Below are 27,267 nucleotides of genomic sequence, written 5' to 3'. Positions count from 1 at the left end.
GTTCTACAGTCGCCATTCATCATGTTTACTGTGGCGAGCAGGACGAGGCTGAGGGGCGCGGGAGAACGGCGCGAGGCCGGTGGCGTCATTACTGAGACTGATTGTGTTACTGAGATTATTATAAATCCTGAAGTATCCCTTTAAGTGATACCAAAATAAATATGACCCATTCCTCAGCCTGATAAAGCAAACAAGAATGCATTTACATTTACTCTAAATTAGATATTCAACAAAATCGATGGACGTGTCATAATAGTTTTCTTTGGTAATCAACAGCATGTCACTGATTTTTAGCCCAGAATACTCCGCATTAATGTCAGGAACAGCACATCACAAATCTGATTGCAGATAGGATTGTTTTTCAGCAAATCAAAACAGCGTGCAGTTTTGTGCTGTTATTTCTGTGACTGCTGCCAGTGTCAATCTGCCTTCTTGATGAAGAAAACAGAGGCTGAAAAATCACAGCAATGATTTTAGGACAGAAGAACAACACATCTGCACCTACGCAGATACCATGAAAACATGGAAAATAATAAGATGATAGCTGATCCTGAAGACAAAAACATCTTAAAACTGCGTAAGATGTGCCGTTCTCCAGGCCTGGCCTGGTTTGCTGGTTTGAGAGTGGTTTTGGGCAAAGTGCCAGGCTGGGAGACCAGCTTAAACCAGAGCAATCATGCCACTGAAAATAACATCAACCTGTAGGGAATATTAAATGTGCTGTTCCAGCTAGTGCAGCTATTCATAGAAAATATAATGTCAATAAAACAATAAATCATTTAGATTAAACCTATTCCTGTGCTGTACAGTGACAGCATTTATCTAAAGACATAATGCAAACTACAGGTCTAAGTTAACAGTGGTTGATTTTATTCAGGACGTTCCTGTTCAAATTTTTGATGTCGGTAAGATTTTTGGGAAGAATGTTCACAGTAAAAACAGTAATATTGTGAAATATTATTACAATTTAAAATAGCTCTTTTCTATTTTAATATACATTTAAAATGTAATTTATTCCTGTGATCAAAGCTGAAATTTCAGCATCATTACTCCAGTCTTCGGTGTCACATGATCCTTCAGAAATCATTTTAATATGCTGATTTGCTGCTCAAGAAATATTTCTGATTATTATCAATGTCAAAAATCATTTATGCTACTTAATATTTTTGTGGAAATTAACTATTTTTTAAGGATTCTTTGATGAACAAAAAGTTCAAAAGAGCAGCATTTACTTGACATAGAAATAATTTGTACATGTATAAATGTCTTTACTGTTGCTCTGTTAAATTGAATACGTCATTGATGAAAAAAGTATTTTTTTTATTTATTTTTTATTGTACTGCCCCCAAACCTTTGAACGGTAGAGTACATGCAGTTTTTATTAATTGATTCATTAATTAAATTTAAAAGTCTATATGGAATAACTTATCTATCTCCATTGGAATAAGGTTTTACATCTTAATCACACTGCAGATTCATTCTGTGATTTGTGTATTGGATGAGTAAATGAAAGGTTATGTGCACAATTTTTTGCCTCAAAACAGTTGTTTAGGGTCCAAAACATTTTGTGACAACCATTCAAATCACATTAGTAAGATTCTAAATCACTGGGAAGCAATTTCGTTTGGTGCCGCTAGTGGAAATGATACACATCACCAGTCATTCAGTCAGCCAGATAATATCAACTTCATAAGTTTCAAAAGGTGAAATGTTCCTTACAGATTGTGATCTTCCTCCTGCAACCGGCACGTAGGTGATCTTGTAGTTTTGGACTCGTCCAGGAGCGTGATCCCATTTGGCGGTGAGGGAGGTGGTGGTAGCGTTGAACACCTGGAGGTTTTGAGGAGGTCCACTAGGAGCTGTAAGAAAAAATACTGATATTTCAGTTTTGCATTCTAAAACATAATTAATGTCAAATGTCATATCTTGAAAACAACAGACTCACCAGGTGTAATAAATTTGGCCACTGGGTACGGAGAGAAAGAGTCAGAGTTGGTCAAATTCACATATGGTGGCTAAAGTGCAGAATATGAAAAAAAGAAAGTTTATTTTATGGATTTTGTGGTTTCTTACATGTGCGTTGCTTGCCAAAAAGATCTTCGCTCTCAGACTCATCGGGGTAAATGGCAGTGATAGTAACGTCATAGAGGGTGTCCGGCTCCAGGTTCTCCAGAACGGAAGTGGTGTCCTCATTGCTCAGGATATCCTGAGGAAGAGTGTGGTATTAGATGCATACTGTACAGTACTGTACATCTGCTAAACATTAATTTACCATTTACCAGTACTGAGATACTAACAACACTACTGCGACTTCCTGTGGCTAGATACTAACAATCACTATTGCATGAAGCGGTGTAAAAAGTACTGAGAAATTGTACATGTAAAGAATAGATATTATGAAGATATCAAGATATCAAGAATTTTACTCACTTAAAAGTACCTAACCCTCCAAAAATAATGTTAATAATTGAGTGAAATCATGGTTTTTATAGTTAACTAAAACTAAGCCTAAAACCAAAACATATCAGTTGCTTGAAATAAAAGAAAATACAAAAAATATTATAAAATAAAATATAATATTTTTATTTTTATTTATTAAAAGGGTTTTTTTTTTTTTCAGTTTAAGTTGATGCACTAAAATAACTAAAACTACAACTGAAATAAATCTAATAAATTCTATATAGACATTTGTTTAAAGTATAAAAAACACAAAACTCAAACTTTAACAAAGAATTAAAATGAAAATTGGAATTATAAAAAGGTTAAAGGAAAAAAATATCCACATTTAATTGTACTTAAGTATTTAATAGTTAAATAATTAAACATAACTTTTCTTAGCTTTTGAAAACAAGCAGCAGCAGATTTTCTCATTTTAATATTTTTGGTGTATTTTACAGTATTTATCAAAACTTTGTAGAGAAACCTGTCAAAAATCACTTCTTTTTTTTTTTTTCGCTCAATGTTCTAATTATGTAAAACTAAAGCCAATATCCTAAAACCTGTTACCTGAATATTTTCATCTTAAATTAGCACATGATTTTACAGTGCCATGAAATTTGAATATAGTGATTTTTAGACGAATAATCAAGACTAATCATGAACAGTGTTTAGCAATGGTTATTATAAAAAACACATTACAGTAGTTCATGTCTGAGTCTATGTCTGAAAAGACTATTTCACCCATTTGACAATAAAGAAAAATACTATTTTAATTTTTAAAAAACTGATAAAAGATTTAAATCATATGACATATGTACATAGTAGTTTTAAGTCTACATGTAATTGTAATAAAAGTAAAAGTACAAATATCGGGTAACACTTTACAATAAGGTTCATTAGTTAACATTAGTTAATCTAACATGAACTAAAAATGAGTAATACATTTGTTACAGTATTTATTAATCTTTTGTTAATATTTGCTAATAAAAATCCATCTGCATTTTTGTGCATTAACTAATGTTAACAAATTTTAATGTTAACGACATTTGATTTTAATAATACATTAGTAACTGCTGAAATTAACATGAAATAAGATTAATAAATGCTGTTCATGTTAACTACTTCAGTTAACATGAACTAAGAATTATCAATAGATAATTCTTAGTTCATGTTAACTGAAGTAGTTAACAAATGAAATACTTCACACTTATGATTGTATTTATGAATTTATGGGAAGGAGATTAATTTGATGGTTGAGTCTCTGATATCTTACATATTGAAAGTTGTTCTCTCCGCTCTTGGTCCAGCCGATGCGGTAGAGCGCGACATCAGGAGCGCCGTGCTCCCAGTGAGCCCTGAAACTGGTCTGGGTCACTTGAGAGAACCTTAAGTTCTTCGGAGCAGGAACAACATCTAAAACCAACAGGAACAGAAGTTGAGTTTTGGGTTACAAAAAAACAAGTATTATGCCACATAACAGAGATTATTCACTGATGACGCTGTTACCTGTAATGGCTGTGTTAAGCATTGGGTTTCCGGTCCCAGAATCATAAATCGGAGTCACAGCCACATCATATTCTGTTTGGGAAATGAGATTATCCAGTCCTCTAGACGTAACATCCCCGTCAACTTCAAGCTACGACATAAAATAAATCAGTAATAACCTCTTGTGATTTTTTCTTGAAAAAGTCGGTTGCTAACACGTGTCTAATGTGACTACACAGGTTCCCAGTGCTGGCTGGAAGGAGCTGTGATTACAACATCTTTATCTATTGACAAGCAACATATAAAGAGAAAATATTTCTATATAGAGAAGATATTTCCAGCATCCCTGCGTCCATACATAGGACCAGGGCTTGACATTAACACCCAGTGGTGTGTAACACAGTTTTTACAGTTGAATTTTATATACATTTTTCAATTGTAGTCTTTTAAAAAGGCATCTGAAATTATAAACTAAGTGCAATGTAGTGTTGTCAAAAATATACATTTTTCAATACATATCGATACTGAAATAACTGAAACGCTTCCAATCCTCATTTTCCGCAGAATAGATACACGATACCAGCTGTGCTTTCTCTCTCTCTCTCTCTCTCTCTCTCTCTCCGACAGCGAATGACACACAAACCCGTCTCTCCTCACTCACTGGTTTCATTTGATCCTGATGAATATTGTTGGTGTGACAGGGCTTGAATTTTGGCTTGGGATTATTTTACTCATTCCCGCAGATTTTGTGCTCATACTCAAATTGCACACATAAAGCCGCCTCTCAGTATAAATTGAGTTCTTTTTCACAGCTTTTTGCACTTAAACAGTCAAATAATACACACAAAATAATGTCAAAATGCCGGTCTTGGCGAGTATTCATAGGTCATAGGTTTTAAAAGAACGTAAACATTTGAGAAAGAAAACACGTGTAACAGTATGTTCCATCCATGCATCAGGTCTTAAAGTGACAGCAGCCTAATATTCCTGTTGCCAAATTATGAGATAATATTACAAATATCTATGTAGCAGTTTTTCCCAATGGTATTAATGTCAGAATTGTGGCCAGTGAAAATGCTGAGTGGCTAGTAATTTTGGAAAACCACTAGCAACAGTGGCTGGAGAGCAAAAAAGTTGATTTCAAGCCCAGCATAGGAGACAAGCGGATTGGATGGATAGAGAGTTTATGTTTTACCATGAGAGCTCTTAAAAATCAACAAATTGCTTTATAATTTTCCATGTCTGCTGCCTTTGATGTGACAGCTCATGCACATCAGAATACTCGCTAGTGAAGGGCTTGGGACTGTGTGTGTTTTTGTCAGAAAGCTAATGTATTATAGATCTCCTCAGCCAGCCAGATCTCCTGGTTAGTCAATGCGCACCTGATGCATTTCTTGCTAGAGAAGGGTTGACGTCGAGAGGTCTCAATAGTAATAAAAGCTCTAAAGTTCCAGCAGAAAGTCGGCGCCAATAGCCTCGTGAGCAGCACCGACATATAGCGTTGGTAGCGCTTCGGGCATCCCGAGTCCTAGTCCCGGCTCGTGGACCTTTTCCGATCCCGTCCCCCTCTTTCTCTTCAACTTCGCTTCCTGTCAACTAACTGCCCTATCATAATAAAAGGCAAAAAGCGCCAAAAATAAATTTTAAAAATAAAAAGTTCCTGCAGAAGTAGACCTGATCTTTAATCCAATTGCATATCATCCTCATCATCTGTCAGGAAACAGGAGCTGCCTCCATCTGTCGGGCTTTCTCAGGCCTCCATCCACCTGGGCCCACATTTGTGCGCATGTTTGTTTCATCTTTTAATCCCAGAACGAAGAGTTATGAGCAGCACTGAGTCATGATTAATGTCTCAGGATGTGAGCAGCGCTGACGCCAAAGCTGCCACTGAGAGTTAAAAAAAAATCATAGAGGGGAAAAATCCCACCCATAAAATACACATCCCAAAGCACATGCCACTCCAAACTCCATCTTTTCTTTTTTGTCGGCTGTCTGTTCTAGGAATCTTTGGTAGATGATCGGCATAACTGAAGCCCTGGAGAGCAGCTGTGCTCTTTCGGCAGCTGCCGTCTTCACCGAGTTGTGTAACGTAATTGCTGATATGTTAAAAGGTCCCAAATCCATCAACATGAGTTTCTTGGTTGTCTGCCTGGATGCATTGTGTAAACAGACAGGAATCTTTCCACAGGAAGGCTTCCACAGTGACCAAGGAAGGCTTTGCACATTTGAAAACAAGATTGTTGTTTAACAGCTGATAAGCTGTGCACACAATTAATCCCCAGTGTAGCGCTACTCAAAGCGTGGACACCAGGCCCTCCGACCCGCATGTGGCTCGTCAGAAAATATAAATGTTACATGTGCAAATTACTTTTTCCCTTTGCTATTAGACCTCTCCAAAACCTTAACGCCCTTTATGCTTTCTGTGGTTGTCATACCTGCAAAACTTTCTAAAAAAAATATTGGATTCAGCAGTTGAAGTCATTTGGGAAAATTCTGATATTAGAATAGAATTACATATAGTTTAGGAGGCAACCTTCTTTTTAAAAAACACCACCAACGTCTACAGCAACTTGCTAAATTGTAAAATGACCGTAAAAACTATGATTTAAACAATTTTACAGTTCAAATAGTATAAAAAATAAAAAAGTTTTATAAAATGATAAACCTCACATTCCGCCTAATTGGTCTGAACAAAAAAAGCAGACAGGCTTAATGACAATGCAAATTCACTCTCTGAACTTCGGTCAAACTTAAAAGCAGAAATATAGTGGTTACACCGGTTATCTGTGTACACAAAGCAGCGCTGCACTTGTAAAACTACTTTATTAGGCATCGTATGGAGGTAAGATGAGAAAAAAAATGCCATCAAAATCTTTTTTAAGACAGTCAGCTCCATTCAGATATATATTCATACAGGGCTTGACATCAACTTTTTTGCTCACCAGTGACTGTCGCTAGTGGTTTTCCAAAGTTACTAGCCAATCAGCATTTTCAACGGTCACAACTTTGACATCAATACCATCGGGAAAAACTGCCATAAAGATATTTTTAATATGATCTCATAATCTGTCAGCAGGAATATTAGGCTGCTGTCACTTTAAGACCTGATGCATGGATCCATTATACTGTTATACATGCGTTTTCTTTCTCAACTGTTTATGTTCACTTAAAACATAACTGATTGTGTTTACGTGAATACTTGCCAAGACCGGTATTTAGACATTATTTTGTGTGTATTTGACTGTTTAAGTGCAATAAGCAGCAAAAAAGAACTCAATGTAGTGCTGAGAGGCGGATTTATGTGCCGTACTGAGTGTGACAACAAAATCTGCAGGACTGAGTAAAGCAATACAGTATGAGCAAAAAAAAAGTCAAGCCCTGCAACACCAACAATATTCATCCGGAGCCAATGAAACCAGTGAGTGAGGGGGAAATGAGCCTTGGAAGCGTTTCAGATATTTCAGGATCGATATGTATCAAAAAAATATAAATAAAATACAACACTACATTGCACTTAGTTTATTATTTCAGATGCCTTTTAAAAGACTACAATTGAAAAATGTATACATTATAAAATACAACCCGCCAAAGTATCTAGTAGGAGTGAAATACACACGCATTTGGTGTGTATTTAAGTCAAGCCCTGCATTTAATCACAAATCTCATGAATGGCTTATTTCAGTGTCAGAACAGCCAATTTTGTGAGTTTGCAGGCATGGGTTATGGCCTTACCTCCTTCGCCTCTCCCTCATCTGGCTTGTAAGTGATGATGTATTTACGAACGGCGCCGGAAGAAGCATCCCAGTCCAGTTGCATTGTGCTGTGGGTAATATCTGTAATCCTCAACTCACCGGATGGAGGAAGAGGCACTATGAAGATGGGAGAGATTCAAAAAAAAAAAACAAAAAAAAAAAACAGACAAACAAACAATGAGAATGTGATAGTCTGCGAAACATCCCTGCTGAGGGGAAGAAAGCCCTAGTGCCACCTACGGGTCACCCCCTGATCAATGAGAGGGTCACTGGCGTAATCGCCGTGCAGGGCGAAGACGGAAACGCTGTAGGCCGTGTTGGGACGAAGTTTCTTCAGCTGGACATCAGTAACTCTTCCTTTCACACGCATCTGTGAAGGTCAACCACATCACAAATCAACGGGATGGTGGACTTGTTCACGGGAACATGATGGAAGAATCGCTTATGACCGTGCTGAAAAGACCAGCTCGAGTTTCCAAGCTTGTTTAAGGTGGTCAGTGCTGCTTTGAGGAGGGATATGAAGGATGAACCAGGGTTTTTATTCACTAAAACCATTTTTTTTTTTTTAAGATTACTTGAATTCAAATAAACATTAACTGAAATCAAATCAAATATATTTATTTTAAAAAATTCAGGTAGATGCAAAAGCAAAATATATCATTTTTGTTTAGCTTAAGTTTAGTTTAAACACTAAAATAACTCAAATTAAATAAATTAAAACTATAAATAAAACCTATATAGACATTTAAAACAATTACATAAACACAACAAAATTACTAAAACTTTTAAATTAAAAGAAAAATTGGAAATATGAAAAGAAAATCTCATTCAAAATATTAACAAAACCTATAGTAGTATATTAATGATGCTAAAATAACACTGGAATGTTAACTGAAATTTTTAACAAAGAGTTACAAAGTTACAGAGAACAGCATTTTTCTTTCTTTAGAAAACCACGATGGATCATGGCCAAGAAAGTAAACGGTTCATTTTGATTTCATCTTGACTCAAGCTATTTAAGAAGACGGGTGCAGAACTGCAGGAGATCATTATCCAAAACACAACATATGCTGGTCTTTTCAGCAGGGCAGTTTAAAGCACAATACTTTTGAATCCTTTATATAGCTTTCTATAATGGTACAGAGTCTGATTTCAGTCTTGACCTATATATTTTCGCACACAAAAACCACAGAGAAAGTATTTTGCACCTAACAAGCAAATTCTTATTATACCCTCTATTTATTTCTGTATCCCAGCACTGCAAAACAAATTATGTTCTTACTTAGTCTTTTTGTCTTGTTTTAATACAAATAGCTAAATATTTTTAAATTAAGATAAAATGATTTAAGATATTAGGTCTTGTTTTCAAAAATAATAAAAAAAAAAAATTCTGACCCCATTGGTAGATTTTTGTCTTGTAAAACTGAATTAACAAGACTTAATATCTTATGTCATTTTGCTTCTCAAGTAAATGCATCTTGATTCAAAGATGTTTAGATTTTTGTACTGGAAAAATACTGATTTTTTTTTTTTTCAGTGAAGATATTTAGCCAACTATAATTGTCTAATCTAGCAGCACAAAATCTCTAGGCATATTCTTTCTTTCTAATGAAAAAAATGAAGAGCAATTTTGAAACATCTGCGCTGTGAGATGAGCCCTGTGGACATCAGATTCTAGCCAGAACTGACGTCGAGACCTCTGGATCTTCCCACTATGTGAAATACTTGAAAGAGAAACTGTGCTAAAAAGCCCAGAGCGCTAATGAGCTGTTATTTTCCAAAAGCTGCAATATAAAGGACCTTTCTGAACCCATTAAATGTAGACCTACCACCTGTGGTATCTACAATATCTCCAAAAATGCTTTCCATTTCCTCTTTCTGCTACAGTATGTCATAGATGTTGACAGATTCGAGCTGCATAAGACCTTTGGGTTTCCATTAGAACATGTGGTCCCTTCCAGTAAGTACAAAATTATTTTCATTTACACTTTTTGCACTTATTTTTTAAATATCCATCTTCATATTGAAGACTGCACTGCACTTTCTTAATCCGTATCTTTCAGTACAAATATATAAACATTCCTAAAACAAGATACATTTACGTGAGTGTTAATTGAGTTTCTGCCAATAGGGTAAGAAATATCCATGTGGCAGATTTTTTTTCTTGTGCATTACTTCACATAATTTTCATACATTTTTCAGAAAACAAGACTTAATCTTAAAGTGTTACTTCGCCGATTTTCAACCTGTTTTTTATTGTAATAATGTCGGTATTATATGTAAATAAATAATGTTTATTCATTCTCAGTTACCTGGGCCCAGAAATTCATTTGTCAGCAAAAGTCTTTTGACTTCTCCAGGGCTTTCGTGAAAATGGCAGTTTATTTTCGTTTAGGCATAAAACTCTGTCGCTGTGAGTTTGAAATGTTGACTACAAACATGGAGGTTTTTCAGATCTAGGCGTTCTCTCCGTATTTCCGATTCTTTGCAGCCTTCAGCCGCTGCCTACAACACACTGGATCCTTCACTGGAAACCCAAAGTAACTCACTCCCGCTAAATGTTTACTCTTTGAATTCTTGCACCCTGGAACAATACAAGCCGATACCTTTATGAACAAAAGTTTGCTAAGTAGTATTTCCTACTAAAGCAAGGAGTGGTGCAAGTATGACGTCAGAACCCGGAAGACCAATTCACCAATGGGGGTTTAATGGGGTTTTACGATTTATGTGTAAAATCAAGCTTGACTATACTTTGATGTTTTGTTCTACAACTATAGCGAAAACACGAATTTTGAAGTAGTTATGTTCATTTTGTGAAAACGTCTAGGTTACGACTGTAATATGGGAGTCGTTAGGCCAAGGCCCGCCCCCTTCTTGGGGAAAGGGAACGTCTAGGTTACGACTGTAACTTCTGTTCCCTGAGAACAGGGAACGAGACACTGAGTCTTCTCGCCATGCCTCGGGGCCTGCCTACCAAACAGTCCCTTCAGACGAAAAGATGATTATCATGTTTGCAAGGCGTCCTTATATACTTCCAGGTCGCACGTTAATGATTCATGGGCTGTCGCCGGTCAATATGATTGTCGTGATTTGATAGTAATTTCAGATACCTGTCACTCCTGAGGCGTTCCCCCTTAGCGTCAATCGATGTAGTGCGAGTTCCCTTTCGAAAGGGAACTTATGTTTCTAATAAGTAACTAGATAAGACAGCTTGGGGTGTGAGTGAGTGCAGATTACATTGTAGAACAAAACGTCAAAGTATAGTCAAAGATATGCTAAAGAAAAAGATATACATTGAAACCTTCAAAGAAAATCATGAAGGAACCAGCGGCGAATTAGTCTCCAGGGTTGGACCTGCACCACTCTATTGGTGCGTTCAAGCTCTCCTGGGAAGTTTGTATTTACGAGTTGGGAAGACGTGTTTACGACGTCAGGTGAGTTTAAGTCACTAATGTTCATGTTAATGTTTTTAATTAGTTTATGAAGCCACTTTACATTGTTATTTTACAATGCTATAATTTTTTGGGCAGGGAATAAGCTTATTTTGTTGTAAAAAAAAAAGTTTGACAATAGTTTCAATCACAGATTTGCGCAAAACTTGCGATATTTTCTAGACGTCGATAAAAAACTATTGCGAAATGACGGTGTTTCCATTAACCGATGTTATGAGACTAAAACTCTCACGATAAGTCCTTCCCAAAAATCCCAAAAACGGATGTTGGTAGGTTTACGTATCCCAGCCGCCGCACTAGCCATTATTTTAAATAGAAGGAGACGTAGGCGTGTTATTCAAGCATTAATGGCAAGGAAAGCCACTTATACTCGTGAGCTGCACATATGAGGTGTTTCTCCCTCATTTCTGCTTCGAGGTCTTGATAAATTGTGGCGTTTCTTTGTTAGAATCCAGTATTCCCGTAATACTTTTATCTTTTACGAGTTTAATGAAGAACTCTGTCTCGTCTTCTGTCCAAACACACCGAACCTTCTTTAGTGAATGATTGATGTTTACTTACGCCAGGTGACCTTTAAATGCACAAAAACTGTTTCCATTGCAGTTTTGCGAAATATTCCTTTTTCGAATTGCCTGAAAAACCACCTCATGAGAGCTTAAAAACTTTTTTGCGATATATGGGAATTTTTGAGAAATTGACATGTTTCCATTGGGCGTATTTTCAATTTCAGTTTGCGCAATTTGAAGGGTAATGGAAACGCGGCTAATGGCACTGTTAAATACCATTAAGTATTGTGATATTCCGCCATGTTTCTCACTGACACGCCCCCAACTGGTGAACTCTGGGCTAAAAGAAAAGACTTTGTGGTGGCGTTCATGTGCGTTCACCTCATAAATACAATCTTTTCGACATGACTTAAACGCACCATTTTTGACTCTGGTAAGCCTATCCATAGCAGACTGGTGGAGGTGGCCTTGGACGGCAACATGCCCAGTGCATTATGGGTGTTGAAGTTTCCCTACCTACCGATATTTGTCAAAAGGGAAGACAAAAGCATTTTGTCTTTGTTTTCTCTAGTCAGGTCAAAAATGCCACGTTTTATTGAAAGTATCCCTTTAAGTCATTTTAAGTCAACTAAGTAAGATTTTTTTGCAGTTTGGGCAGTGGTTAAACTGTGTGTCGTCACCGTACCTCCTTCTCTTTAGAGGGTTCAGTGGCGTTTAGGGCATTGTAGAGGAGCATGTAGCCTGTGGCCCCTTCAGCCGCTTCCCATCTCACATTCATGGTGGTGGAGCGCACCTTGTAGATGTTCATGTTCCTCACAGCACTGAGAGGCACTACAGAGGGGAACATGACTTTTCTCTCTTTCTCTTATTCATTTCAATCCCTGACTATCCTTCTAAGCGAACTGAAGCTTGAATGGGAACATGGAAGCATTCCAGGTGGATTGATGGATGCGTGACCAGGTGGAATGGAATGATAGACGATGGTTGGATGAGAATGATCATGGGATACACGCATGATGGAAATGATTGACAGACAGACAGATATGCAAATGTCGACATATTCACTGCAAAAATGATTTTCTTACTATGGTATTTTTGTTGTTTTCCTAACCTAAATCTAAACAATTTTAAATCAAGAGACATTTACTTGAGAATCAAAATGACTTAAGATCAAAATAAAGTTTCTGTTTAAAACAAGAACGAATGTCTGCCATTGGGTAAGAATAATCAACTTAATTCAAAGGGAAACCAAGATTATTATTCTTACCCCACTGGCAGCCAGTTTTTCTTGTTTTAAGCATAAACTCGTTAATTTTGATACATTTTTCACAAAACAAGACTTAATATCTCATGTCATTTTGCTTCTCAAGTAAATGTGATCTTGATTTAAAAACATTTTGATATTTGTACTGGAAAACAAGTCAAAATACTGAGTAAGAAAATCCTTTTTTCAGTGTAAAGACATAATGTATGTACATGAAATCACATAGTGACACTTTGCGGTGCAAAGCAGCATCATGCCGTATGAAACGGTCACATTCAGAGCGCTGTGAAAGGAATATGATGGCATTAGGGTTAAATATGGCAAAAAGAGTACAGCAATAATAGCACGTTTATTAGCAATGTACATTGCGTAGCATTTTAATTGCACCTTCTCAGTGTCTGGCTAAACATCCGCAAATCCTGGTCATTTTTAACCAGTAAAGATGATACTAAAATATCAATATGTTGCTTTACAGTAACATACAGTAAATCTATTATGCTCAGCAAGGATGCATTTATTTGATCACACAGTAAAAACACAGTAAAACTGTTATTTTTACTGTATTGTGATTAAATATTGTGAAATATTAATACATAATTTATTCCTGATTAAATCTGAATTTTCAGCATCATCTTCAGTGTCACATGATCCTTCAGAAATCACTCTAATATGATGATTTGCTGCTCAAGAAACATTATTATTATCAATGTTAAAAACAGTTGTGCTGCTTCATATTTTGTGGAAACCATGATACATATTTTTTCAGGATAATTTGATGAATAGAAAGGTTTTTTTTAAAAAAGGCGATTTTTAAAAAAGTAGATTTTTGTTACAATGTAAACGTCTTTACAGTCATTTTTATCAAATTAATGCATCCTTTACTGAATACAAGTGTTAATTTCTTCTTTTTTTAACGTTAGATATGTTTTTGTGAGAATCACCCAAGTTTTGTGTGACACAATACATGTGAATGATTACTGTATATAAATACCATGGCATTTCCATGGTACTCCAAGGTAAATTTACCATTTAAAATGTTCCAAAAAAACAAGGTATTACATCTAAAAATTATATTGCCGTGGTATATAGAAGAGCAGAGCCACAACCTCATTAATATGTACTTCCAAAACAGCAATTACATTTGTCCATTGTGGAATTCATTCTGTTTGTGATTATGTTTTGCTGTGTGTTTTGGTGTGCTGACACATATTGCTGAGGAATTGGCTCTGGCTGTTCTGGTGAAGAGTGAATTATGGGTAAATGCACACTTACATGTGGTCTCTGTGCCTTTGAGGGGGTCACTGCTCTCCTCTCCCACCACTGAGTAAACCTTCAGCATGTACTGCGTCAGCGGGGTAAGACTCTCCAAGACCACAGTCGTCACCGTCCCGTCGACAAACAACTGCAACAGAGGAACAGAATAAAGGTGAGAACACACAAGAATAGGACATGACTGTGTTTGCAATGAAAACAAATGAATCATTTCTAGGTCAAATACAAGTTAGCCTTTCCGAATTGTTTCCAGACCAGTTTTGGATCACTTTGTCCTTCTTTGCTCTTTCATTCTGCATCATTTATGTGCATTGTTTGTGGTAATGCATTACAAGAAACGTGCATTGTGTAATCAGATTACTTTTTTGATGTAATGGGTAAAGTAATGTATTACTTTCGGAATTTAAACATTAACACTGCCCCGCCATTGACTTGTTTTCCCAACAAACAATGTTTTCACTGTTATGTGGTAGAAGGCACTTTTACGCATTTTCAGAAATAGTACAGAATCTCCGGATGCAAAAACAAGCAAAGAAGCAGCAGAAACAAGCGATAGAGGATTGCTTATGCACATGTAAGCTAACGCGATCATCAAACATTCAAAAGCATATAAAACTGTGGACTGAGAAGCTTTAGGGTTGTTGATGAACTCTATCTACTGTATCGTTGTTTTGATCAGCATTCTGAATTCAATGAATCCAACCCAAATCTTTGACAAGTGATTTACATCTACAAGTGATTTTCTCAGTTTTTTGTTCAAAATGTTGCTTTTTTATGAAACTTACCCACATTCAAGTGTTGATGAAAAAAAAAAGAATGCATAAAGCTGGAATAAAATGTCTAGTCTTTCTTTTGATATATTGCATGTTCAGATATTCATAAAACAAAATATTCTGGGGGCCATGAAAGTTTTGTGAAAATGATAAAAAATGTTGGCGCTGGCTCAACATTTTTTTTACTTTTCAGTTTGATTAATTTGCTGAAACATTTTTTAAACCACTGAATTAAAATCATCTCTCTTCTCCTTAGTCACTTATACTTGTGTGCGGCGTGTGCGGAAACAGAAAAAAAGTACAAAATTAACAAAACACATTACTTACAACTTTCAATAAAACGATTTGTACAGTAGCTTATATAACTCTCTAACTCTCTCAGGAAATAAGAAAATATGCATTTTCTAAAAGAAATGAAGGTGCATGTTATGTATAATGAATAACTGCATTAAAAAGCCCTGGAAGAGAGTAAGCCTCAGCCAGGGGAGAAAAAGTAACGCAAATGTAACGTAACACATTACTTTATTATTATATTACTATTTATTATTTATATTACTGTTGCCTTTGGCTTGCTCAGTTGGGGATAGTTGGGGATATTTAATTGAATTAATCAATCAACAATACTATTGATCAGCATTACCAAACGTGGACATTTTCCACTAGAAACAAGCATTGATGTATTATTTTATTTTAATACTGTGAAGCTGCTTTGATACAATCTGTATTGTGAAAAGCGCTATATAAATAAACTTGACTTGACTTTACTTAAAAAAGTAAGCAATTAGTTACTTTTTAGGGAGGAATAAATATTGTTTAAAAGTAACTTTCTCATCACTGAAATGATGTTCGATGAGTTTTCAATCCTTCAGTTCTAATCCCTAACCCTAAGCATGAGGAACAGTCATCCTGACCTGGACATGAGGTGCTCATACCTGTAGTGGTTCTCCTCCTGCTGGGCTCAAGTACTCTATTCTGTACTTCTCCACAGGCCCATCAGGGCCGACCCAGGAGGCACGGAAGGAGTAATGGGTCACTTCTGAGGTCGTCAGATCGGTGGGTGGCTCCGGGCTGCCTCCTCCTGTGACGGGTAATGATGGTCATTAGGGTTTAGCCTTTGACCCCCCCCACCCCACACACACACTCCAGAATTACACTGTTACATGTCTACTGTCATCAGGGCTGTTTCTGAATCTGACCCATAATTCTGTGAAACAAAATCAAGGTTTTCATGATGTTCCTAGTATGTTTTATACTTATTTTTAAATTTATTTTGGAGTTATTTTACAGTTCAATTTCATGCTGTGATGCATTGATTCGAATAATGATATGAATATTCAAATTACTGTTTTTATTGATCTATTTCCACATGTGAATTGATGATTGGATGCTGTATTGTGTTTTCTGGACACAAAAGCCTTGGTTGTGGCAATCATTATTACACCACCATTAATTTTAATATTATATATATATATATATATATATATATATATATATATATATATATAGTCAACATTTGAAGTGGATCAAAAAAGTTCATCAAAGTTGTCCTAAGACAAGAACGGGTATTGTTCAAAATTCATGTATAACTTTGATGAAAGGTTGACTACTATATATATATATTCAATATACAGTAAATATTTGTATTTCTGATCAACCTCTTTCTTATAACCTTTTAAAAAAAAAAAAATCTTCATATGCCAATGCTAAGCTACATATGTGAATTGTGGCTAAATTGCAGTGCCATTATGTTGATGGAGTGCTATCAACGGCTAGGTCTAAATACGCTTTTCCTTTTCTCTCCCTCTGTTTACAAAACCGAGCCCCTGAAGGCTTGACCTCTTTGTGATGAAACTTTGACACTCTGATACTTGATCCAGGCGCAGATAGACATTCCAGGCTCCAAAAAACAAAAGAACACAGAGGCTAGAAGCAGCCCAGTCAAGAAATGCCCTGCAGTAAAACACTGAAATACAGACCAGCTACTGTTAATACTCTGAACCTTCAAATGATTAGTATTATCTTCTGACACATTTAGAGCACTGTTAGATAATTACAGTGTTATAGTTCCTATAATCTTTTGAGAAGTTTTTTTTTTTTTTTTTTTTTTGCTTCTTCAAGTGTAGCAAAGTAAAAAATGAGACATAGTTTCCCTGTAGGAATTTTTGCAATGAACCAAATCAACCAGCTCAGAGAAATAATATTATAACATTTTAAATTTGATAGAAGCAAAAAGTACAATATTTAAAAATGAGGGGGGAAAAGCCAAAGCTTGAAAAATCGACTGTGTAACATCTTTTAAAAGGGAAAGAACTACAATCCCATGAAGCATTGCAAATTTATAAAAAAAAAAAGGATGATACAATACAAACATATTGACTTATGATTGTTGATTATAAACATAAAATGTTTTTGTTTTTTATGTTTGATGAAATATTCAGATATATACAAATGTATAGGTTGCTTGAGCGCAGTGGAGCGACTCGATTGCTTTACTGACGAGATGCGCATAACAATGTAATGCGATATATCGCCCAGCCCTACAACTAACCATTCAGAAATGTCCTGTTGCTTCTACATGTCACTTCTTGAGTCTCTCCATCTTTGTCTGACTCCGGATTGAACATAAAAGGCTAAAAGTTTTAAAACTTATCAGTGCGTGTGTGTGAGATAAAAGGACACGAGCTGTTGAAGCTCCGCCCTCTGTGCCGGGAGCAGCAGCTCATTTGCATTTAAAGGAACAGACACAAAACAGTGCGTTTTTGCTCACCCTCAAAAAATGACAACTTTAACATGCTATATAAAATATCTTTGAGCTAAAACTTTACAAACACACTCTGGGGACATCAGAGACTTATTGTACAGGCATTATACCACCCCTTTAAGGTACTCTATTTTGCATCATGCCTAAAATACACCTTAAAATCCCATTGTAGGGCTTATGTTCTTAATCTTTAATCAAAAGGTAATAAGACGTTCCAATGAAACAACTTGCTGATGTCACCTAGACCTCCATTCTCATATGGACCGCCCACTTATCATTATCCAGTCAATTCCTACTCTACATTTCTCTCATTGACCATCCCTTTTCCCTCAGAAATACTGCATCACAGCGCTGTAATAGTGCAACACACAGTCTCTCAGGCCTATTGTTTGACCTCAGTCATACCTGGACCTTTGACACTGTTACACAGGTTGTCCGTCAGGTCGACCACTATGTCCAGAAGATAGGAGAAGTCAGCCACGTTGTACATGTGGATGTCATCGGGATCAGAAGCGATGGCTCTCAGCTCATTCTCATCTGCGTTCTTTACACCTGGACATCACAGAACATGTTAAAGTCAGATATTCAGATATTCAACACGATTAGGACTGCACATGTGTATTGGTTGGTCCAGCCTTAAATATAAGCTTTTTAATGCTATTTGAGCATTAGAAACATAATTTATGGGACAATTCATATCAGATTTTGTTGCTAATTTGAAATATGATATTTAAAAGTGAGTTCGGTAAGCAGTTTTTGAGATTTCAGGATTCCCCCATTCAAGTAGATAGGACTTGGTCTTGGATGCCAGAAACAGCAGCCCAGAGGCTTTGCAAATATGGCCGCCGAGTGAACAGACTTTTAACTCATCATCCAGTGTCTTTCACTTCAGATGGTGAAGTCTTACTGACCATAAGGGGAAACTCGTTCTTACCAATGGCATATAGTTCAATCCCCTGGTCCCGGAGGTTCTGGGAGTTGACCAAGATGTCATCCTGTGACTTGCCATCAGTAACCAGGACACCGATCTTCCGGGAGTTTGGACGCATCCCAACGTTAGGTTTGAAATTGTTCTGAAGGATGTAGTTTAAAGCAAGGCCTGCGGAATAAGGCAATATTGGTAATATTAGTCTAATTAATACACAACATGGCCAAAAGTACATGGACACATCGTTCTAAGTCTAGTGAAGACCAATATTAACCCTATAAAGCCTACTGTATCATACTTGATACGCACATTTTAAGGTCTCTAAATGATGAAAAATCAGTCCTTCTGTAGTCTGATTGATAGTTTAAGCAAATAAAAGGTATTTTAGCATAATTGAACAAACATCCTCCTTCAGCTTGTGATTGGCGTGTCTTTCTGCGGTGAAATCTGACCTAATTTTTATACAGTAAACATAAGAACAACTTTGATATTGCTAGTAAAATTTCTACTTGCATAACAATAGCAACTTAGGTTTACTCAAAGATCATTTTTAGAAAAAAAATCTTGTTCAAATGTGAGTATCAAATATGATCATCAGGTTTTTGAGGAAGATTTATTTGTTCATCTGAAGGATGTAGTTTAAAGCAAGGCCTGCGGAATAAGGCAATATTGGTAATATTAGTCTAATTAATACACAACATGGCCAAAAGTACATGGACACATCGTTCTAAGTCTAGTGAAGACCAATATTAACCCTATAAAGCCTACTGTATCATACTTGATACGCACATTTTAAGGTCTCTAAATGATGAAAAATCAGTCCTTCTGTAGTCTGATTGATAGTTTAAGCAAATAAAAGGTATTTTAGCATAATTGAACAAACATCCTCCTTCAGCTTGTGATTGGCGTGTCTTTCTGCGGTGAAATCTGACCTAATTTTTATACAGTAAACATAAGAACAACTTTGATATTGCTAGTAAAATTTCTACTTGCATAACAATAGCAACTTAGGTTTACTCAAAGATCATTTTTAGAAAAAAAATCTTGTTCAAATGTGAGTATCAAATATGATCATCAGGTTTTTGAGGAAGATTTATTTGTTCATCTGAAGGATGTAGTTTAAAGCAAGGCCTGCGGAATAAGGCAATATTGGTAATATTAGTCTAATTAATACACAACATGGCCAAAAGTACATGGACACATCGTTCTAAGTCTAGTGAAGACCAATATTAACCCTATAAAGCCTACTGTATCATACTTGATACGCACATTTTAAGGTCTCTAAATGATGAAAAATCAGTCCTTCTGTAGTCTGATTGATAGTTTAAGCAAATAAAAGGTATTTTAGCATAATTGAACAAACATCCTCCTTCAGCTTGTGATTGGCGTGTCTTTCTGCGGTGAAATCTGACCTAATTTTTATACAGTAAACATAAGAACAACTTTGATATTGCTAGTAAAATTTCTACTTGCATAACAATAGCAACTTAGGTTTACTCAAAGATCATTTTTAGAAAAAAAATCTTGTTCAAATGTGAGTATCAAATATGATCATCAGGTTTTTGAGGAAGATTTATTTGTTCATCTTTCAATCATCATTGCATTGCATTGTAACAAAAACTACAGAAATAAACTAAACTCATAAACTAAGCATTTAAATTAGCATTTAAACATTTAAACTAGCATTATGACTATTATTTATTATATCAGGCTTTACGGTGTTTATGCTACGCCATTCAAAGACAATCTAGAGAACTGATGACAACATGACAACTTTCCACACACACTTTGGGATTTTTCCACCAATGAATGATGCTGGGTCTGACGTATAGATCAGAATACAATTGATTTACCAGTCAGAGTGTTTCCTCCTTTGTAGGGTAGATTGGCCACGGCATCCAGCAGTTCCTGTCTGGTTTTGTGAGCATTCAGGTGCCACATTGTCTTCGGGTCTCCACTGTACTGTGCCAGACCTATAAACGGACAACACAGTGTTCATATTTATACACAGATGACGGTAGCATCTTCTTACATGTTTCTCCCAAAATGTTTAAAGACATAGTAAGAGTATACGCTATAAAATGCATGTGCATAGCAGCCCAGGAGAAATGTTTGAGGTAATACTGAGAATTGATTTTGATTGCAAAATGTGGTATCGGTTTGAGACATTGTTCTTCTGAAACTCTATAAAACACAGATGTGAGATTACAAATGTCATTTTTAGGAGAAACATATGTCTAGAAGACATATTTTCTCATGTCTAGGAGAAATAATTGCAATACTAAAGATATCTATTTCATGACTTTTCCTTCCTATGGGTGTCGCTTAGCTGTGAACCTTCTCGCTAATATAGGATTCAGGATAATTTTCTCTTACCAATCTGGACGCGATCCGGTCCGATGTCAAAAACACCCACCATGCGACCAATGAAAGCCCTTATGGTCTTGAAGTTTAGACGACCGATGCTCCAAGATCCATCAACAAGCAGGACGATATCGGCCTGGGCGGTGGTTTTGCACGTTACATCTGTACGACCAGAGAACAGTTCAGTCAGTCAGTTAATTATCATAAAATGAATAACAATAATAATAATTAAAACTAGTGTTAAGCAGTCGCAAAGATAAAAATGGATTGTGATTTGTGAAAAAGGACGCAGATCGAAGCTTAGGACACAAAATATTCACACAGTCATGCCAAGCATGACGAAACCGTTTATTTGGCATTTTGAAAAGATGATACATTTTACATATTGTGTTAAATAACATATTTTAAACTATAAACTCTTTGTTCGTAAGAGACGTCTTGGTCTGTGTCCCATCGCGCTGTCTCTCCAGATACCTGAATGAAGGGAAAAGAGGGGAAAGCGCCGCCCGTCTGGCCCTGCTCAAAGAGAACATGTTGCATAATTGTCTGGTTTATAGATCATTCCCTCAAGCAACAAAAAACATGGATAGATAACACTCAATCGATATAGCCAGCTAATATCTTAAAATGCTGTGGATATTATGAAATGTTTTATCTAGACACTGTGTGGGAATTTCTTAGTATCAATAAAACGAATTATCTAAGGCTTTAAAAGAGATTTATTGCCCAAACAGGTGTTCATACTCAAATGTAATGTGGAATTCTCACTTTTAAATTACGACCCCTTGCACCCTAAACACTAAGGCCAGGAACATACTTTAAGCAAGTAAAGCAAACACCGATGCAAACGCTTGGTCAATGCATTACACACACACACAATCCCGTTGCTATCTCTGCACGCTAAACTAAAATATAAGAAAGTATTTTAACTGTGGAAAACTTAAACACTTTACCTTTCACAAGATCATTTTTACAATCAATAATATCAATCAAAAACCTTTTCTGCATTATAAGGAAACTAGTAAGTCCACTGGAAAAAGTACTCTCTGTAATGGAAGAAGAAGAATAAAATGTATGAATATAAGTGTATTAATAGCTGAAAGGATCTAGCGCAGTAAAGACAAGCATGGGCTTTATTAAGCATGTCAATAGAGCACACATTTGTTGTGCTTTCATTATCTTGTATGACAACACATAACGTACATGCCATGTCATATGATGATATGATAAAAAAAAGTGGGGAATACATAGTTACGTAACTATCAGATCTGCTGTTTCCTATTAGAGTCATGTGTATTCCATTCAATCAACCGCTCAATGTGGCTCCTTTACGTATAGTGGCCAAATGGCAAAGACAATATTGAAAATCTGCAATTCAAAATCTAATTTAACACTGGAAATAACCTAAAGGTGTTGGGATTTAAAACAAACTAAAAAAAAAAACATTATGACATAAAACGAACAAGAAATATTTAAGATTCTCCACTAGTTCACTAATAAAATAAGCAAATTTGTGGATTGGCATGATAATCATGTTTTGAACAAACGTGTAGAGTTGTGGAGGCTTGAGTGCTGCTGTCATTAAAGCAAAAGCTCAGACTAAATAATAAGAATTTCAAAAATTCATGTTATTTTATATGAATGTCCTATTAGTTAGGGCTAGTTTTTGCATTAACATTAACTAAGAAAGAGCAATAAAAATGTTTTACAGTATGTATTATTCTTTGTTGACGTTAGTTAATAAACATACAACTGTTCATTGTTAGTTCATGTTTTAGCTCAGATACAACTTTTGATTCTAATAATGTATTAGTAAATGTTGAAATTGACATTAACTAAGAATAATAATAAATCCTTTTCTCGTATGTATTATTGTTAGTTCATAATGTAGCTAACTAATGTTAACAAATGGAACCTTAATGTAAAGTGTCACCAATTCAACTTGTAAAATGTAACTTTTTTTGCTGTTGTTGTTAGTGTCTGTCGCATGCAAATGACAAGCTGTGCATTACACCTCAGCTCTTGCCTGGGAATATTTCCCTTTCCCTCTCCCGCTGGTGTCGGTCGGCCGACCCTCACCATCGGATCTGTTTCCAATTAGAATCGACATTCCAGGCCAGGGTCAGCAGACCATGTGCAAAGCTTTCATTCTGTATGTCACTTTTTTCCTAACCAAGTTGTAAAGCATTGGTAATTGTAAGCAGATAATCTTTCTAGCTCTTGAAATTCAAGAGTCCTTCCATGCGAAGGCAGAGACATGGCTACCATGTGGCGCAGTCACCCTGTCTGCTCTTTCACAACACAATTAGCTGTGCTGAAAGGTATTTGCCATTACTCAAAGCATTAGACTGCAGCCTATTTTTCCGATTCCGAACTGACAAAGAACTTTAAAATGTTACGCTTTGTTATATATGGAACTTAAATGCATAGCAGACCAACAGATTTGTTCCATATATCAAAATGAATGGTGTATGCTAATTGTTTTGGAACACAAGTTACTTTGTACGTAACGACCTCAGTGTTCAGCGGTAACATGAGATCTGATTGGTTAGTTTGAGAGGGTTAAAGTACCAGGGTTTTTTCATTAATCTTACCTGGAGTTGGAATGGTTGGAGGAGCAGGGGCGTCAGAGAGGGTGGTCTTCTCCTCTCCAGCCAATGGCATACTCTCTCCTCCATCAAACATACCAAACACACTCACTGTATACTTGGTGCCGGCCCTGAGATGAGAGTGACACAAATCAGTCAACAATCTCATTTATCAACGTTATCGATGATCTAATCGATGATCAAGCACAATTTCACTTGAAGTCACACACTTATAGGAGTGTGACTTCAAGTGAAATTGTGCTTGATCATCGAGGCTTTCCTCTGTTGCCAGGCATGTAATAAATACTAATGTACTAAGACATTTACAGGGATTTTAAAAGACAAAATTGATGATGAATACTTTATACAGGTAAGCAGATGAACCCAGAAAATAAACACAACAACTTAAATTCAGCTGAAAAGCAGCTCTACGGAAAACAATAGTGTCATTATTCAGTAGTGGTCGACCGATATGGGATTTTTAATGGCCGATGCCGATGCCGATATTGAGAAAGCAATCTGGCCGATTGGCCGATATGAGGCCGATACAATACATGTGAATGCAGTAAATGAGAGACATAAAGAATATTGGTGAAACTAAATGAACATTTATTGTACATACTATTCATGCAAAATTCTTTTTGCAATAAAAAATATTTACTAAGAAATTAAAATGTAAACAAAAAGGTAAGGTAACACTTCAATATATAAAGTTTTAGTGCAGCTTCTTGTCTGCTTTAATATTTACAGTCATTTTTTCAGTCATATAAATAATTACTGCTGCTTACTGCAGGTTACAAATAACATTTATCATTAATGAACCAATCTGAACAATATTCATAAATTAATGACAAAATAGTATGTGAAATTACATACATTTTATGTACAATACATAGTTAAATATTAATCTCACATAGTTTATTTACACTATTTACTTTAAACAGGTTGTTTTACTTCAAGTATATTTAAGTAATAATGATTTATGTGTTTAGTTTTGCTTGTTTGTTTCTTTAAAACGTTAAGCCGTCACATGTATTTGCATGACATACATGAACATATGAAAATGTATACTACACACGATATTACGCCAATCATGGATAAATAAATACAGTAGATAGTGAATAACATTTTCAAGGATTTATTTTCAAACGTAATATTATTACAGTGTTCTCCTCTCATCCACCTCACGCGACCACTGATCTGTAGTGCACGCGACCCAGCTTTTCCGTTGGAAAACAGCGTCTAGTTTAAATGTAACCCGAGAACAACTCGCGTATCTGAGGAACAGCCAGTCACAGGATTTTTGACTGTTTATGAGGTAAAATGTTTTCAGTTTTGTTTGAATTCGTTTATATCACATCTGTGACCCCCACTGGAGCTACCGCTGGGCTGCGGATCTGACATATCACGGTACTGTTTGAATAGACTCTGCTGCACGCCGGAGTGTTTTTGTGTGACAATGTAGCGTCAGGTTAGAAAGCGAATGCGAATGGTCATTTACTGTGTCTGTCAGATGTCTGCTTCACTTCGGAGTGGCTTGTCTTACGGTGCTGGGCGGAGCAGAGCGAGTGTATTCAGTTAATTCACGCTCTCTCTGTTCGCGTCAGTGGAAAAAAGCGCTAATGCACAGTCACAAACTGTTTTGAAATATATCAGCCAAACGGAAAGATTTATCGGCCGATGCGATATCTAAAAAATTCCAAATATCGGCCGATATATCGGCCTCGGCGATATATCGGTCGACCACTATTATTCAGCTCAAGTAAGTTCAGTGTTGATTCAATTCAAAACAGTGCCGGTAACATTTCTACGGTTTACGGTTTATTTCTGGTTAATTTCCAGTTTATTTCTACGGTCCACTTTAGACAGTACAGACCTTGCAACTACATGTCACCAAACTCTCATCAGAGTATCAGTAGACGGTCTGCTTAATATCTGCCAACACTTTATTTTGATGCTCCCCAACAGACATTCTACTGACTGTAAGAAACTTTGCAACTACATGTCAACTTATTTTACTAACCCTAATCTAACAGTCTACTAATGCTCTACTGAGAGTTAGTTCCACATGTAGTTGCAAAGTTACTTATAGTTAGTAGAGTGTCTAAAGTGGACCATCGAAATAAAGTGTTACCACAGTGCCAGTGGTGCACTATTACTGTCATAATTAAGCTTAAGGGCTAATCAGTCTTACTTTTCTGACCAATCAAATTTTATGTAACCAACTTAAAGTTATGTCCAGTCTCAGAGAAAAAAATATATAACTAAGTCGCAAGACGAGTCAAAGCAGTTTATGCAATTGGCCCCAGGTCTCCATGCCATTCACATGACTGAAAACTATGAATAAGACCATATAGTGTACATTTGATTTCACGTTGGCTTTAAAGGTGTTTAATAGGGCATTTCTTCAGATGTCTGTTAAGTGTTTTATGTGTCTGCTCTGGCGTCTCATACCTTAGCTCCTCCAGAACCACTGTGTTGTCATAGGGGCCTACAAGCAGCTCTCCCAGGTCCACATCCTCCCCAGTGGGATGGAAGGTGACCTTGTAGCCCTTCACATCCCCAGGAGCATGATCCCAGGTCACCCTGAAACTGGTTTTAGTGGGCTCTGAAGTTTGCAGGTTTCTGGGAGCTTTATATGGAGACACTACAGAGATAATAAACAGTTTTGTATTAGACAACAATGGTCAAATAGCTTTGGACCTTTAACCTAAACAAGTTATCAAATATCTTCTGTTAACTTACATGTGGTTCCTTCTCCTTGTCTTGCTCTTCCATCACCAAACTTGTAGACGGGAACCACAGTGATATCGTATGTGGTCTGGGGTTGCAGGCGCCTCAAGACTAAAGTGTCGGTGCCTCCTGGTGCTTTGGAGGCCAACTGACGTGTATCTCCCTGAGGTTTATACGTCACCCTATAATTGACAACATTGCCGGGTGCTGGTTTCCATGTCACCCGCAAGGATCTCTCGGTTTCTTCTGACACCGTAAGAACTCTGGCAGCGGCCGACACTGTTAGAGAGATAAATGAAAGACAATGTTCATTAAATGTTGGACTAATTCAACAACAATTCCTAGGGGGTCAGGAAAACCAAACCATCTGGATGATGAAAGTTTGTCTGCCAAGATAATCCTGATCTAACACAGGCCACGGATCTCCAAACTGTGTGAAACCAGACATGCCGAAATGGTTGTACGTCATGCATAACGCAGACGCTCTAGGACTGTCTGCAATGTTCTCTTTTTATGCCATGACCAGAGTGTTTTTACGCAGGAGGGAAAGGAATGAATTGTCCGCTTTAATCGGCCCATGGAACACTCTCAAATTGGGAGTTTTATGGATGGAAAACAACACTTCCAAGTTTTCAAAGAATCCCTGTTCCAAAAAGACACTGTGTGTTGATGTTGGTCCTGAAGGAGGTAAGGAATAGAGTGATGGCAGAAATGAAATGCAGCAGCCTGAGCCAGAAGACTGTTTTGGACTCAACTGCTGGACTTTTAAGATGACAGACAATAAACAAACAGCAAGATAATCCAATTGCAAATTTACAGCATGCTTAACCAGCTCTAAACTATTGCTCCATTGATTGCTAAGTAAGAAGATGCAATAAGTGCTGTGTGTTGAAATCCTGCATCCTTTGATAATAGAGAACATGTGCAAATCATTAAATCTGCCACTACAC

The 27,267-nt window shown here is 36.5% G+C and overlaps 1 protein-coding gene across 5 annotated transcripts in view; it reads right to left on the bottom strand.

Annotated features, from left to right (window-relative positions):
• The window catches only part of col12a1a (collagen, type XII, alpha 1a), an 84,460-nt gene that overhangs the window by 36,926 nt on the left and 20,267 nt on the right, over window positions 1-27,267 (bottom strand). For 3 of the 5 annotated variants that reach the window (XM_084096030.1, XM_084096028.1, XM_084096029.1), the window contains exons 15-31: window positions 26,330-26,596; window positions 26,039-26,231; window positions 23,591-23,715; window positions 21,009-21,158; window positions 20,486-20,605; window positions 18,639-18,803; window positions 18,110-18,256; window positions 15,876-16,021; window positions 14,171-14,300; window positions 12,320-12,465; window positions 7,917-8,046; window positions 7,657-7,793; window positions 3,946-4,075; window positions 3,713-3,852; window positions 2,074-2,206; window positions 1,946-1,966; window positions 1,720-1,859 (exon numbers count right to left, since the gene is read on the bottom strand). In XM_084096030.1, the coding sequence (XP_083952156.1) occupies window positions 1,720-1,859; window positions 1,946-1,966; window positions 2,074-2,206; window positions 3,713-3,852; window positions 3,946-4,075; window positions 7,657-7,793; window positions 7,917-8,046; window positions 12,320-12,465; window positions 14,171-14,300; window positions 15,876-16,021; window positions 18,110-18,256; window positions 18,639-18,803; window positions 20,486-20,605; window positions 21,009-21,158; window positions 23,591-23,715; window positions 26,039-26,231; window positions 26,330-26,596 (2,420 nt within the window). Of the gene's footprint in view, window positions 1-1,719; window positions 1,875-1,945; window positions 1,967-2,073; window positions 2,207-3,712; window positions 3,853-3,945; window positions 4,076-7,656; window positions 7,794-7,916; window positions 8,047-12,319; window positions 12,466-14,170; window positions 14,301-15,875; window positions 16,022-18,109; window positions 18,257-18,638; window positions 18,804-20,485; window positions 20,606-21,008; window positions 21,159-23,590; window positions 23,716-26,038; window positions 26,232-26,329; window positions 26,597-27,267 lie in introns of all 5 variants that reach the window. The other 2 variants (XM_084096031.1, XM_084096032.1) reach the window with 2 other exon arrangements.

The sequence above is a fragment of the Abramis brama genome, assembly GCF_963993115.1.
Source record: "Abramis brama genome assembly, chromosome: 21".
NCBI classification, from domain to species: domain Eukaryota; kingdom Metazoa; phylum Chordata; class Actinopteri; order Cypriniformes; family Leuciscidae; genus Abramis; species Abramis brama.
Note: the sequence above shows the minus strand (reverse complement) of the source record. Positions and strands in the feature narration are given on the sequence as shown.